The sequence below is a fragment of the Atheta coriaria genome, unplaced genomic scaffold (genome assembly GCF_025399875.1).
Source record: "Atheta coriaria isolate IRGN ID8LTWV9N9 unplaced genomic scaffold, Caltech_Dcor_3.1 hic_scaffold_2_pilon, whole genome shotgun sequence".
In the NCBI taxonomy this organism is placed as follows: domain Eukaryota; kingdom Metazoa; phylum Arthropoda; class Insecta; order Coleoptera; family Staphylinidae; genus Dalotia; species Dalotia coriaria.
In genome coordinates this window covers 1735116-1751203 of record NW_027045444.1, presented here as the reverse complement: position 1 = coordinate 1751203, position 16088 = coordinate 1735116, and the positions used below count along the sequence as shown (strand labels likewise).

The following is a 16088-nucleotide window of genomic DNA, read 5'->3' as shown; positions in this document are numbered from 1 at the left end:
ACTTCAAAACCAAATTACTCGAAAACTAATCATCACAAAATTATGAATGAAACAAAATTGGACAGGGAATTAAATTATAGCAAGCTTGAAACATGTAACACGTTTCGTGCTATAGTTATAAACAATTTATAAATAATTTTTAATAAATAATAAGAGTACAAACCTGCGATGTACTTGCATCGGTGCTTGCCATCACCTCGTCATTTAAGTCCTGAAAGCATAATGTGTAAAGCAACCCAAGCACAGCGCACCAAAACAATAATTTCTTGCACAAACCTTTGTTTTATTCGCATTGGAAAGATCCCGGTCGCTTTCTAACGAACTATCCACGTCTGAAAAATAATACGCGTTCTTCCCCATTTCATTATTAGCCGCCCGTTCGGCCCATCGTCCTTTAGGCTGTACGATATTCTTCTCTGGTGGTTCCTCAGCGGGTTTGAAGTTTTTCGTCATCTTTTTCTTAGCCCATGTGGGAAGTTTACCAAAACTCATTCTAGAAATACAATTAAGAGATAATTTGATGAGGAATTTAATAGACTTTAGAATAAGACTAACAGAAAGTACGTGGCACCATTAATTTAAATGTTATTAACAAAAATGTAACCTATTTCATGAAAAAAAGCATGTAATTTTGGAATTAAACAATTTTATAAGCTAATTTATTAAAAAGTAATTTTCGCAAAGCAATGAATGAAGTATTATTTTGTCTAGAATTTAATTGTCTTCCAATAAACCAAATTTAAAATATGCACCTTTAGTACTTTTAAAGTTATTCACAAAAAACTAACCGAAGCCATTTCCTTTAAATGTTAACTTCACAAGTCAATTACAACAAAAGTAATTAACCGATTTCCAAAAATAAATAATAATATGATGCAGAATTTAATTAAGAATAAAATATTCCTAATTTAACTTCTATAGAATAATTTGTTGGAAAGTTATAAACAAAATACTTACACATTGGAACTTTTTTCTTTTCATCATATTCGCAATCATATTAAAAAATTAAGTTAAATATTACTAACCTTCTGATGATTGTTGTATTTAACAGATCTTCATCACTCTCACTCTCATTCTCGCTGAACAATTCCTCATCGGGTTTCTTCCCGGATAACATCACCTGTTGGTTGTAGCGTGCGTGCATGGACACAACCATATCATGCGGTAGTTTCCAGACGAAGATGCAGCCATCTCCGCTGGTGGAAATGATGCGTTTGCAGTCGCTGGTGAAGCAGAGTCCCGTGGCTAGTTCGGAGTGTCCGCTCATTGTCGCCATGCATTCACCAGTGTAATAATCATAAACACAGAGTGATTTGTCTGTGCTGGATGTGGCGAGATAGCTGCCGGATTTATCCAGGACGACTTTGATGAGACAGCCTTCGTCGCCGATGCAGCCTTTGAAGGTTTTTGTGTGCTTGCCGGATACAACGTTGTAAACGCGGACGTTGCGGTCTTGGCAGGCGGTGAGGACGTGTTTCTCGCCGGCGTCGATTTCCATGTCGTAGAGGGTGTTTTTGCCGGTGGCGTTGTGCGAACGTTGGAATTGCGGAGTTCCATTCGGAGTCTTAAAGAAAATAAAATATTTTAATAAATATAAAAGGTAGAATTAGATTAGGAATTTAATTGGCAATAAAATGAGCTAAATATAAACCCTGTAGATTAATTATATCCAAAGTTATAAACAAAATATTGAACTAATGCATTTTTGAAAATTTGAACTTTACAAGCTAATTACTCAAGAACTAACAATCACAAAATTATGAATGAAATATAATTAAATGGGAAATTTAATTAACTTCAAAATTATTTGAATGAAACTTGTATCAATTTTACTTTGAAAGTTATAAAGAAAAAACAAAAACATTGCAAAATACACGCCATTTTGAAAATATCAACTTCAAACGCTAATTACTCAAAAACTAATCATCAAAAAATTATGAATGAGATATTATTAGGCAGAGAATTTATCTAACTTTAAATTTAAGCAAGTTGGAAACATGAAACATGTTTTATACTCAAGTTATAAACAAAATAATAGACCAATGCAAAAAAGAAGCCCATTTGGAATATTAATTAATTTCACAAGCAAATTATGAGAAAACTAATCAGCCTAAAATAATGATCGACACATGATTAAATAGGAAATTTAATAAACTTCCAGATTTAACTTCAATGAAACTCGCATCAAGTTTAGTTTAAAAGTTATAAAGAAAAAACCAAAACATTTAACTCAAAACCTAATCATCAAAAAATTAAAATTAAAAGATAATATCAAAAATAAATTAATATAGATCCTAAATTTTTAATTTCATAACCATACCTCTAAAATTCTTTAAAATATCAACAAAATAAATAAATAATATTCACTTACCCCAGCCAAAGATCGAAAAATCAAACTCTTATCCGCTCCGCAGCTAATCATCTGCAAATTCCCATGCTGCGAGTTCAAGAACCTCACCGACGTGATCGAACTAGAATGATCATCCAGCGTCTGCAGGAAGTTAAAGTCCCGATTCACATCAAACACATGAATGAGCCTATCCCTCGACGCGCTCGCCATCAACTTGTGCCCTCCCGAATCCTGCGCGCTAAACTCCAAACACAACACCTCCGAATCATGCGCCTCGATCATCAACACCTGACTCATATTCGTCGTCTCGTAAATCCGTATATTCCCCGTGCGATCACCCGAAGCCAATTGCTTCCCGTCCGGACTCAAGCGAATCGACCTGACACCATTAACTGTATCATAGGACGCATTCTCCTTACTATCCTGCATTGTACTGCCACGATCTTTGAGATAATTGCATTCCGGATCCGTGTAAATCACCTTCAGCAGTTCTTTACTGTAAATATTCCGGACGTACATGCCTTTGAAGGACTTCTCATCGAACCGGTCCAAAGTCCACACACGGATCGTGTCATCCCAGCTGCACGTGAGGAAAGACCCGGGAGGTAACGGGCAATTCGTCGGGGCTGTTTCCACGCCCCAGATACACCCGGAGTGGAATAGAAAGAGTCGGATTTGCCGACTTTGTAGATGTTCCACACATCCCAGATGTAAATTGAGTGATCGTTGTACACGCAGGTGACTGAGTGGTTTTTCTCGTCGTAGGTAAGTGCGATAACATCGGGATACTTCGCGTTTGGAGGTGGTGAAGACATATGACTAATAAAAAACAATAAATATTATAAAGAACAACTTAAAATAGCGAAAATAATTGTTTCTTACGTGATATTTTGTCCTAGAGAGACATCTACACCCAAATAATGTGATCTGGGTAGTGTTGTGACAAATTGTAGTGATTGTGGGTCGAAACATCGCACGATTCCGCCATCACACCCCACGAAAATGTACTTTTCACCCACGGTGAGTGAATTTGCGCTGGACGTACGTAGTTCTACCCATTTATCCAATAATCTTCGGTTGTTAAACTCACAGAGTAGACCGGAACGTGTGATGGCGTATGTGTTATCACCGCATTCGGCTTTGCCACAAGCGACATCTACGAAGTTATTGTTGCGTTGTTCACCCAAGATGGCGGAGCGTCCCATTAGGGGCACTGCTTCTTTATTATACTATAATATAAGTTTAAGTTTAGTAAAATAAGTTTATTAGGTAATGTTTTACTTACTTTGTTTCTACCACCGTCCAGATACCAGAACTTAACAAGTCTGTTACCAACAGTGACGAAATAGCTGCCATTTTCAGCGAATGCAATCGCTTTCACCTTGGTGCTGACTTTGTTGCTTGCTACTTTGATATTGTTACGCCAGTCCCATACGTTTACGATCATGTCATGTTGGCTGCCTACACTGACTATGATTTTGTTCGAGGGTGAAAATGCCTTAAAACACACAAAAACAACAAAAATTAATAAAAATCACATTAAACTATATATAAATAATGTGTTTTTATAGTTACCACACATCCAACGCCGAATTTATGTCCGAAAAACTCAGCGACCTGTTGTGGTTTGGGATAATGCCCGGCCATGCCAGGTACCTGCGGATCCGGTAACAAATCCCATACTCGCACAGCAGGATGATGGCCGGTCTCACCTGTGACAATATACCGCCCACAGGATGAAAACGCCAGTGTTGTGATACTCTTCCTGCTTGCATTGATAATGTGGCTTTGGTGTCGCGACGCCGAGTGATACAACACTACTGTACATCTGCAAACAAAAATTAAAGTTAGGCAACCATGTATACACTATAAACCGATACATCTGCAAACAAATTTGGTATGCAACCATGTATACACTATTCGCTATACATCTGCAAACAAATTAGTTAGGCAACCATGCATACACTATTTTTAGTACATCTCAAAACAGTTATGCAACCGAATATACACCAAATCCCATGTTGAATTGTAATTTCTCTTGAATTGTTTTTATTTTAAACACTTTGAAAGTGTTTCAATTGTTTTTCCAGTGTTAATTTTCAATAGCTAATAACGTTATAATTAATAGCTCTTAGACACGCCACTGGATGCTATTCAGAACGTGGCGCACTTTGCAAAAAACCAACAAGTTTAGATGTAAATTAAAAAATAACGCAGCGCAAAGGAAATTCAATTCTCTCATGATTCATGAGCTGACTGCGTCGTTAGCGCCTTAATGTCTTAATCATACCCGTGCGTACATCCAAGCGTTCATTATCTCTTAAGAACATAAGTCTTAAGCCTTTTAGTCGTGGAGTATTTTACTTTTACCATTCATTTTGCGCACAAGTGCAATCTATAGTGTAAATTGTTTAAGAGTTTTGCGTGTAGAATCTGCACTTTCTTTATGGTTGAGGTTGAAAGAAGAGATTTATTGCAGAATGCAGCGTTATCAATACTTTCACTCAGTGCAGCGTTGTGCAAGTAAATATAAAGGTAGATAAATCAATCAAATCACAATACTCGTTAATTGAAGAGGAGGTGTAAATGTCAAGAGATTAGAATTGTGTTTAACTTTCAACTTTAAATGCGAATATTTTGAGTATTATAAGGTGGATTGTATTGAAACTTTCAGAGATTGTTTATTGTTTAATTAAGTGTATTGTGTAATAATATTGATGATTTTGTGATATTAAATGGGGATATATGGCGTGAAAATTGAAATAAATGCGGAGAAATAAAAGTTTTTATAAAATTGTTTATAACTTTTATATTAATTTAAATAATTTAATAATTTTTGGAGAGGTGATGTCTAATATAATGATAAATGAATTTTGAAAATTTGAATTTAAGCACGCGGATAGTTTATGTGTAATTAAGCCGAAAACTAATAAAAACAGAGCATATTCTAATAAAATAAAGTCAAATCAAATTCTTGATATTTTTATTAATTACTTAGAAACTATTGTTTTAATCACTCTCAAATTTGGTATACTTATTGATTATTAAATTATTGTTATTGTATCAAAATTTTGTTAAATTCCGAGAGTTGTTTATTGATTTATTGCGGCAAAACAGAAAAAATACTCAAGAAAAAATAATTTTCTTCCTAAAATAGTTTCTAACTTTAAAAAAAATTAAAATTATTCAATAATATTAGGAAAAATTGCGACTGATATATTAATTAATAACTACTCTAAATTTACAAATAATTGCGTAAGTAGTTTTAGTGCAATAAAAAGAAAACCAAATGAAAACAAAGAAATTCAAAATCTAATGAAACAAAATTTTCAATGTTTATATTAACAACTCAAAAACTATTGCTAAAATCTGACTTAAATTTACAGCAAATATTTATTACTAAATAATGAACAAGCTTTATAAATATTATCAAAATCTGATAATACTTTATTGACTTATTGCAATAAAACTAAAAATTCAAAATTCAACTAAAAATTATTTTCTTCATAAAATTGTTAATAACTCTTATAAAAATCCAAATAAATAAACAATATTTTCCTAAATTATACCCATTACAATAATAAACAAACCCTAAAAATTTCAACAAAATCGCCTCAATAATAACGCAATAAACAAACAAAAACATAAAATAAAAATAAAATCACACTTACCCTGCTGGATATGCAATAACTCCGGTATTCGGATCACACACCAACGCAGATCGACTATTCAGCGTCACCCCAAACACTTTTTCCAATTTCACCTAAAAACAACAACAAACCAAAAATAATTACACCGTTCATTCAAAATTTTACAGCACACAAGCAAAAAAAAAAAAGAGTTTTAAATTACACAACGTTCGCAATTTATATTTTAATACCTTTAAGCTACATTAATTTTCCTTGATAACCAAAACGTAATTAATGTTATAATTGTTATATACATAAATTAATAATAAATACGAGTATATCTAGTATATTTTTATATGTGAATAAATAAACCATTAGAATGTTAGCGCTGGTCTAAATATTTCGCGTAAAATCGACACCATGTTATGCACCTTGTAATCCGCATCCGTCATTCCGCCATTTATTATATTACTGCTGTTATATGTACGAGTATGTATTATTGCGCCATGGTTGTTACGTTTATTACGCTTATTTTATTAATGAATGGCGGCTTAGTTTTAGTTTTTCAGTTTTAGCACGTTTTTAGCATCGAAAAAAAAGCCGCATTGTTTGTGTGTTAATGCTTTAGTTTTTACAATTGTGGTGTTTTTATTATTTTTGAGTAGTTTTTGTTTATTTACTCATAAACTAATATAGGTAGAGCAATAATTTCTTCAAAAAACAATTCAGTATTAAATTGCGTATTTATAGTAATAAAAATGTCAATGATAAGAGTTATAAATCAAAAGTTATTGGCTAATTTGTGTCAACTTTGAAAAAAGTAACAATATTCAATTTTAATTGTTTATAACTTTTTGAATAATTATTATAATAACAAAATCATTGACAAATTGATGTATAATTTAATTGTGAATATTTTTCTAAAATAATGAAGAGTTTGCCTAAAATAATTTACAAGTTATTAATTAATAACTAAAATTTTTACAAACTGTTGCTCTTGTGATAAGTTATCATATTGCAATTAAATTTCTTAATAACTTGAAAACTATTAACAATAAACAAATAATTTTTTTTACAAATACATTCATCAGTAAACTCTTCTTCTAACTGCAATAAGATTTTGTTGATAAATTTATCATGAAACAAGTTGTAAACAATTAAACCTGCACTTAGTAAAAAAAAAAAAAAAAAACATAAAATCAGCAAAAATTGCCTTGTAACTTAAAATATAAAACAATTATCAATAATTTTTTAACATATTCATAAACACAATTTAATAATGAATCAATTCCTTAATAAATTATTATCTTTCCTTAATTAGTTTATGAGTAATTAACAAAAAACTAAACCAAATAAAATGATTACAATTAATACTCCATGTTAACCTGTAAGTACACCACAACTATACCTGCATTAATACTGATGCTAATTTGTCGCTGTAGTTGTAATTACCTGATAAAGAAAACTAGCGTTGTTTTCGGCGCGTTCGATCACCGGCTTGGAATTTCTCGCCATCATCTTGTCGCATTTATACTCGCTTGTACGAGTACTTACATTCGTATCGTTTACTTCGACTACAAACAAGACAACACAACATGTGAACGTGAACACGCGTCAAAAACGAGACTGAAATTGTTACAGTTTTAACAACATGGCACAATGCGCAATCGCGATCATGACCATGAAATTGTCAAATTGTCGAAATTAAAACACACATCACACACCAATATTTAAATATTTAAATTCCGGTGCGAAAATTAAACATGTTTCATGTATTTTCATTGTTCATAATATGTTTGTAATAATAATAATAATAATTTTGATGTGTAAACTTTAAATGTAAAATTTGTGTTTAAATTAATTGAGAATATATTCCTGAAATAATAATTTATTTATTATTAATAGTTTTCGTGTTATTATTCAATAATTACTATTTTTCTAAATAACATAACAACTATTAGCAATAAACAAATTATTTTTTCAGGAATACATTCAGAACCAAGTTCTTCATCTACCTACAACAAGATTTTGTTAATACTTTTATCACATAATAAGTTATAATCAATTAAATCAATAATTTGAAAGAAAAATCGCAATATTCTAATTTAATTGTTAATATCACTGTCTATAATAATGATAATAACAAAATCTATAATAAATATAGAATTTATTTGTGAATAAATTTCTAGAAAAATTAACAGTTTAGCTCCAATAGTTCTCAAGTTATTAATTAATAACTAAAATTTTCACAAATTTGTTGAATTTGCGAAAAGTTATGATATTGCTTATATAATCCTTAATAATTTGAAAACTATTAGTAATAAACAAATGATTTTTTCAGGAATATATTCCCAATTTGTGGCAAGATTTTGTTGATATATTTATCATATAATAAGTTATAAACAATTAAACCTACAATTTGTAAAAAAAAGTTGCAATATTCCACTTTAATTGTTAATAACTTGTTTAATAACAATGATAACAACAAATACTATGGTACATGAGTGTAAAATTTAATTGTGAACACATGTCCAATCAAATTTGCAGTTTAACTCAAATCGTTTTCAAGTTATTATTTAAAAACTATAACTTTTACGGCGCTTCTCTCACGATAAATTATGATATTGCAGTAATATTCCTTAATAACTTAAAAACTATTAGCAATAAACAAATTATTTTTTCAGAAATACATTCAGAACTAAATTCTACATCTATCCTAAGAAGATTATGTTCATAAACGACGCAAAATAACCTCAATCATGACCATGAAATTGTCAAATTGTTAAAATTAAAACAAATCACATTAATATTTAAATATTTAAACTCCGGCGCGAAAATTAAACATATTTCGCATATTTCCTTTCCCAAATTCACGATATGTTATTATTTATAATAATTTTGACGTGTAAATTCCGTAAAAGTGAAATTTACGATTTTCGCAAGGTGAGAGGCGACGCGCCGACAAGCAGGCGTCCATATTTGTGCATTTGCGTCGTTGGTCAGCAAATGAAATTTAAATAAGTTGAGGTTGTGCGGTGCGTTAAGTTCAAGTTACTCGTTTCGTTAAGTTTCGCAAATATTTCAAATACCATATATATAGGAGACATAAGCGCCAAACAGTAAATAAACGTAAATATTTGCCACTGCATTAGATAAATTGATGATTTGAGCAGCGATACGGGAATAATTTGCGTTTAAATTAACGACAGGTTTAGAAATCATGACGGGTAAATATTTCATCAACATAGAGATTTAATCAAGTGTGAATTTAAAAACATTTAATTTTTAAGTAAAAAATGGTAAAACTTTTAAAGTAATGAGAATTATTAAATAGTTGTTGTTGATAAATTGTGCGTGAATTAATAATAAACAAGTTATGAAATTTTCAATTGAATTAATAAATTAAAAACATTAAAATTTCATATTTTTTTTATATCACGAAAACCATCACTTTTACCAAATCTTAATTTTTAGTATATATTTGTTACTAAATTTCCAAGTCATAATTAAAATATAAATACATTTCTTTAATTATTATGATAAAACTTGAGAAAGATGCGAAAATATTGGAGATTCACAGAAACTTCAACAATAATTAATATATCTCAAAAATCTATCAAAAAAGTATCTAAAAATATTGATAATGACATACTAAACATCTAAACTCTAAAGACAATTATTTTAATTATAATTATTTAACGATATTTACCAAATTAAGTTACTTATTAACTATTTCTTTTCGAAATTTCAGAATATTATTGGAATTCTTTACATTAAATCTCCAAAAATATTGCTTAACACTCTATTATTTCAAAATAAATTTCAAAAATTACTAATTTGTTTTTCTATCAACCATAATTTCAAAAAAACTTTTTGCACTTTTCACTTTTTAAATCTCTTTAAACATAAAATACACCGTGCTACCTTCTACTAACCTGTCTAATTAAATATTTACTTTATTGTTTATTTATTGATTCGCCCATTTGTCAATCGACCAATTGAATAAATATTTTCAAACTCAGTTCACATCATACTCTCAACTATGTCCGACCACGCATATCACCAGCATAGGCAATGGCATGTCATACCACACCACAAGTCACCACAAACACATACATATTTATATTTGCAAATAAATACATACACACACTGAAACATAAAATAGCTTCCACACTTCCAGTAGAGTATACTGCGTGACCTTGTAACGAATTTCGATTTTTTTCAATCCGACCGTTTTCCTATTTTGTCCAGCATCGCATGCGCTCGGGGACCAGACCAAACTAAACGAGCCATGATTAATAACTTAATATTACAATAAATATAATATTTATTTATAGATGATAAATACTAACCTAGAAACCTCATAATCAGGCATAAACTAGTGGTTTTTAAATAGTATAGTATAAGTATGTAATTTTCTGAACTCGTAATTGGGAACGTTGTGCGTGAAAACAATTTTCCGAGTGTTTGCACTTTACTTCACTTCACTTTGGTTTATTGTTAAGTATCTGCCTTAGGCGGTGTATTTGTTTAATAATAGTGTATAGCTCACGATTTCAGTACTGCGCGTGTTTAGCACGTATTTATTTTTATTATTAACATTTACTATGTACCTACCTAGGTACTTAGTCTTAGGCAATGTTTAAAATGTTTTGGTATAAAAACGTTTGGTTAAACTTTAATTTGTATTCATCTACACGTAAAGTGATATTTATTGGATTTTAATCCCAGGAAGTGTGTAATATCATACTTATTGCAATTTATTTCATTATAACGCCACCTTAGTTCGAATAATATAACTGCACGTGTAGTTAATGGTCCATATACATATTTAAACCCTATTTTACACCCCTTTTATATTACTTTGCACAATAAACAGTAGGCAATGTTCATTTTTATAGCTTAATCTGTCTTTATGCCAAATTTTATTAAAATTGTTTCAGTGGTTAAAGCGTGAAAAAGGAACATACAGACAAAATATATTCGAATTTATAATGATGAATATTGCATGGACACTATTCATATTTGTTTAAATATTTAGTGAACCAATGAAACATAGTGTAGAAATTGAGTGAAAATTGTGCAAATTCGTCAAAAAATAGAAGCAATTTGTTACAAAATAAGTTGTAAAACAAAAACTGTCAAGAATACAGTTATGAACACTCGGTATAATATAAAAGGTATAATTTTCTATAAATTGTAACAAAAAAATCGGTTATATAGTTTATAGTTAGTAAATTATTGATGTTTAAAGTTGAAGTTCAACAATAATGCTAAACATTTGATTTTTTTTATTAAAATGTCCGTCATTTTGTTAATATCAGCCGAAAATATGCAATTTCTTGTATACGGGTAAACAAATTGATGTGATTTAACATGTTGCATGTGCATTATGATAATTTTAAATTGCTTTTATTCGTGCCATTGTTAAAATAAATAAAATCAATATTTTCCTGATAAAAATAAACTAGATTATATATTATATGTATTACTGTAATTTATAACCTAGAATAAATGGTCTTCTTTTATATTATTTACCTTTAACATTTATTATGTCGTCATAAACATTATTAAACTAACTTCTGCTTGCACACTTTTTAGTTAAAATTTAATTAATATATACTTTCATGTTTTTTTTTATCATTAATAAGAACCAAATTTTTAATTTCAAGAAATGAGAAATGCTGATAATGCTCTTTAGTGCCATAATTTGTTGAATATTTCAACTATAACTATTTTTTAAATTCGATATCAATTTTCATCCCTTATTCAACACCCTTCCCTACTAATTTTTAATATTTTAATAGTTATTCTCCTATTCAGGACAAAAACAAAGCTAACAAATCATAGATCATCAAAATCTGACCAGACGTTCTTGAGTTATACATGTTGTAACTAACACGACTTTCATTATTTAAAGATTATATTATGTGTAATATCAAATTTATAACCCAGAGTTAATTTTCCAAAGAATAAATCCTTTAAAATTTAATATTTCTACTCTCGAAACATTATTAAACTTGCTTTTATACTTGCAATCATGACTTGACTTATAACTTAAACTTTACCCAACTAGGTAAAGTAACGAATGCAATGATTAATGATTGACTAAAGTGCGTTCTTCAAATTGTACGCGTATTGCAACAACACTGCAGTGTGCGTTGCGTTGCATTGCGTGCTTGAGGCTAATTCTACTTAACTTAACTCAACTCAACTTAACAACAATTGTTCGGCGTTTCGCGTGTATTTCACACTATTGCACTCGTTCCATTCTTCGCATCATGTCTTACTAACCACTTACGAATATTTCACATGGTTAGATATGTACCTACTTATTTTACGCGTAAGGAGTATATGTTCGGTGCCATTCCAATCCGTATGCGGATTTTATTGTATTCACTTTTCCTTCACTCATTAACGCAGAGTACATATCGTACGAGTAGTGATGTTGACATTATACGACGAAGAGGAGTCTATATTTATGTGTTATATCATCATAAGTAATAAAAAATAACTAAAATCAGATGATGACATATTATACAAGAATGAGATTCATTTTTAAAAGCGTTAAAAGTATCCAGAATCTTTATTAATACTGTAGTTAATATTATAAATGCAAATGTGTGTTTTTTGTGTGTTTGTGACACTTTCACACAAAAACCATTGGAACAATTTTGATAAATTTTGGTATAGAAATATTTGTGACTATGGAAAAGCAAATAAGCTACTTTTTATTACAAAAATATAACTTAAAGAGTGTAAAATAAGGCATGAAAGTTGGTATAGACATTCAATCATAGTTATAGTTATGTAATTCAAACCTAGGTGGCGCTAAAATAATTAGCATTTCTCAAAACGTTTTATCAAAATATACTAAATTATACTTAATATTATAAAAAAAAAACTAAGAAACCAATTATTTTTTCATCAAACATCCAAATATTATGGAAGATACTGAAATATTTTAGTTATTAATTAATTACTCAGGGAATAACGAAGATTTAATAATAATTCATTCATAAATATTTAAAGTAGTAAATTCTTGATTGAAATATGAAAAGATTTTGTTCCTAACATTATTTTATCAAAAGTTATAGCCTAATTTGCATCAATTTTCTAATTTTTCACAAAATAAAGTTTAATTGCTTATAACTTTTTATTTAATAAAATTATCAACAAAGTTCTTGAAGCAATTGGATGCAAAATATAATAAAGAATCTATTTTTAAAACTATTATAGTAATTTTAATTTTTAATCACCACCTATCTTTATTAACTCTTTGTTTCTTTTTTCTTTTTTTCTTTCTTAGAAGACAATAAATAAATTTGAAGAATGAGCAAGCACGACTGCCCGAGTACCTAGGAATTAATCGAAATTGAAGCCACGAGCCACTCGCACGGCACGTTGGTGTGTGTGGTTGGAAATTAAGTCACGAGTGCGTTTTTCCACAAAAACGCCTACGGTATCGAATTCCTCGCTCGAAAACGAATCAACCAACACAACCAACAGCGGCGCGTTTCGATCAAAAGCCTTCGGAATCAAGCACAGCCCAACAAAACAAAGCATAAAAACAAAAACGAAAAAAAAAACAAAGAAGTATCTTCTAGAAGCAGATATATATGCAAAAGAAGATTCAGAACACAGAAAAAGAAGATGCAAGATAAACAAAAATAAAAATAATTTTTAATTTAATTTAAAGATTTTATATGAGAACAAAAGTCACTAATCCTTTATTTCGTACATTTAGGTCAATATTTATTATAATAAGATTTAAAAACAATGTTTAAATGTAATTTTAATGTGTATAAAATTTGTTATTATTATTCGTCATTACTGATAGAGAAATTATGATTACTTGCTATTAAATTATTATCGATTCTATTCTGATTCTTTCTTTGGGTCTTTCAAGTTTAAAACTTTAAACATTCTAGCCTAGAACTATAAGCAAGTCCATTAAACTTTCGCTTTACAAAGTCAAAACCACACCAAACTAGACTAGACAACTAAAACAGCAAATCATTCATTATAGAATATAGAATATAGAAAGACGTCTTGGTTTGTTACTTTCTTTGAGATTTAACTTTAGATTTGAGGTTTAAAGACAGCTCTTTCAAATTTTATGTTGCGGTATACATTTTGAGGTAAAATTTTAATGCTATTTTCTCATATTAGTACAAAATGTTCGAAATACGAGTAATGGACTATTTGTTAGAGTTTTTAATTAATTACGCGGATATTATTAATGTTAAAAGTATAATTATTAGTGAAATAGATTTTACATTAAATTGTGTATCAATATGCAAAGAGAAATTGTTGATGAGATTATTATAAATAAAGTTATTAACAATTAAACTTTAATTTTACAAAAAAAAAAATAATTAAATTGATACAAATTGCTCGATAACTTCTGATTAAATAATGTTATCAACAAAATAATTTCACGACTATATAGATAATTTATTGCTATAAATATTTATGATTAAATTATCAATATAACTTCATTAGCCTCTGAGTAATTAATAAACAACTAAATTATTTACCAAGATATTTGAAGGCTAAAATTAAAATTTTGTAAATTAAACAAAAACTATAGTTGTTAAAAGAATAATTTTTGATGTAAGAGATTCTATATTACATTCTACATCTAACTGCAAAAACATTTTGCTGATAACTTCATTACACAAAAAGTTATTAACAATTAAAAATTTGATTCTAGTAAATTTTAGTAAAAATTATAACTTTTATACAAATTGCTCTGTAACTTTTGATAGTACAATGATATTAACAAACTTTTTTCACAGTTCTACTAAAAATATACCCCTGCAAATATTTATAAACAAATTATAAATAAATCTTGATTGGTCTTTGAGTAATCCTCAAAAAACTAAACAATTTACTACAAATATTCTGAAAATTCCTTAGAATAATTTATATATTCTATTCTTATTCAAACTTGACATTAACATTTAACATTCCAATCGAAAGTTACGAGTGAATGACATACGAATAACTATCCTATCCAATTCTATCCTGTCTGCTGACGCGTAAACGCAGCCCGCACGCCATGAATACCAAACAGCGGCGCGAACAGGACGTGTCTTTTATGGATTTCCTGCTTTCGTGCAAACTTCATTCACACCTCACCTGGCATTCGCACCTTAGTCTTAATCGAAATTTTATTCCACTCTACACATCCATTATGGATAATAGTCGATTCGAGTCTATTACTGTCTATTAAAAACAAGTTTATACCGAATTAGGCGAGATTTGATTTGGTCTTGATATTGAGTGATTGATTTCCCTACATTTTTTATTGCTTTGATCTCAAAATAAGTATAAGGAGGTATAAGTAGGTAGGTAGTGCTTGCTTTGATTAGGTTTTTTTTTGCGCATGTGTCTTATCTTGTTTTCTTTGTGGTGCGCTGTGCTAAGCTGTAAAAGGTGCCGGTCTAAAATTAGTCATTGCCTTGTTCAAACAGTTTTTTGTTTTGTTTTGTTTTGTTCCTTAAAGTCGGTGATATTTCAATTAGAATGGTGTAGAATAGAAATAATTCTAGTGCAAATGTTTTAGTTTTTGGTTAACTAAGCGAAAACTAATTAAGTTATGTGAATGATTTCTTTGTGAGCATTTTCAGTATTAAATTCTGCATGTAATAGTATGAAATAATTATTGATAACAGTTTTTTATCATGTGATACAGAGCAATTTGTTTTAAAGTTAAAAGAAAATAAAATTTCAAAAGTACAATTTTAATTGTTTATAACTTCTATTATAAAAAAGTTAGAAATGACAATAATTTATTAAATGATAGAGAATTTAATTGTTAATAAACCTATGAACGAAATACTACTCTATCTCTAATGGTTTTTGAATTATTCTTTAACTAATTTGATGAATTTGATAATTCATAACATAACGACATTAGAACTATAGGTGACACGTTATTAGCGAATTACGCCAAAACTAATCTTTCTAAGATGATAGTATGTAAAATTTTGCATCATATTTACCAAAAATATTGTTAATAACTTTATATCAAAAGTTACAGGCTGCTTACAATCAAACATTTTGAATAAAAAAACTTGACTTTTACTTTTGTTTATAACTTT

The 16088-nt window shown here is 29.4% G+C and overlaps 1 protein-coding gene across 1 annotated transcript in view; it reads right to left on the bottom strand.

Moving 5' to 3' along the window:
- The window catches only part of LOC135798897 (mitogen-activated protein kinase-binding protein 1), a 42938-nt gene that overhangs the window by 6391 nt on the left and 20459 nt on the right, over positions 1–16088 (bottom strand). The window contains 9 exon segments of the mRNA XM_065311885.1: positions 164–211; positions 277–493; positions 1026–1564; positions 2372–3018; positions 3021–3169; positions 3233–3579; positions 3636–3848; positions 3926–4178; positions 6022–6113. Coding sequence (XP_065167957.1) covers positions 164–211; positions 277–493; positions 1026–1564; positions 2372–3018; positions 3021–3169; positions 3233–3579; positions 3636–3848; positions 3926–4178; positions 6022–6113 — 2505 coding nt within the window.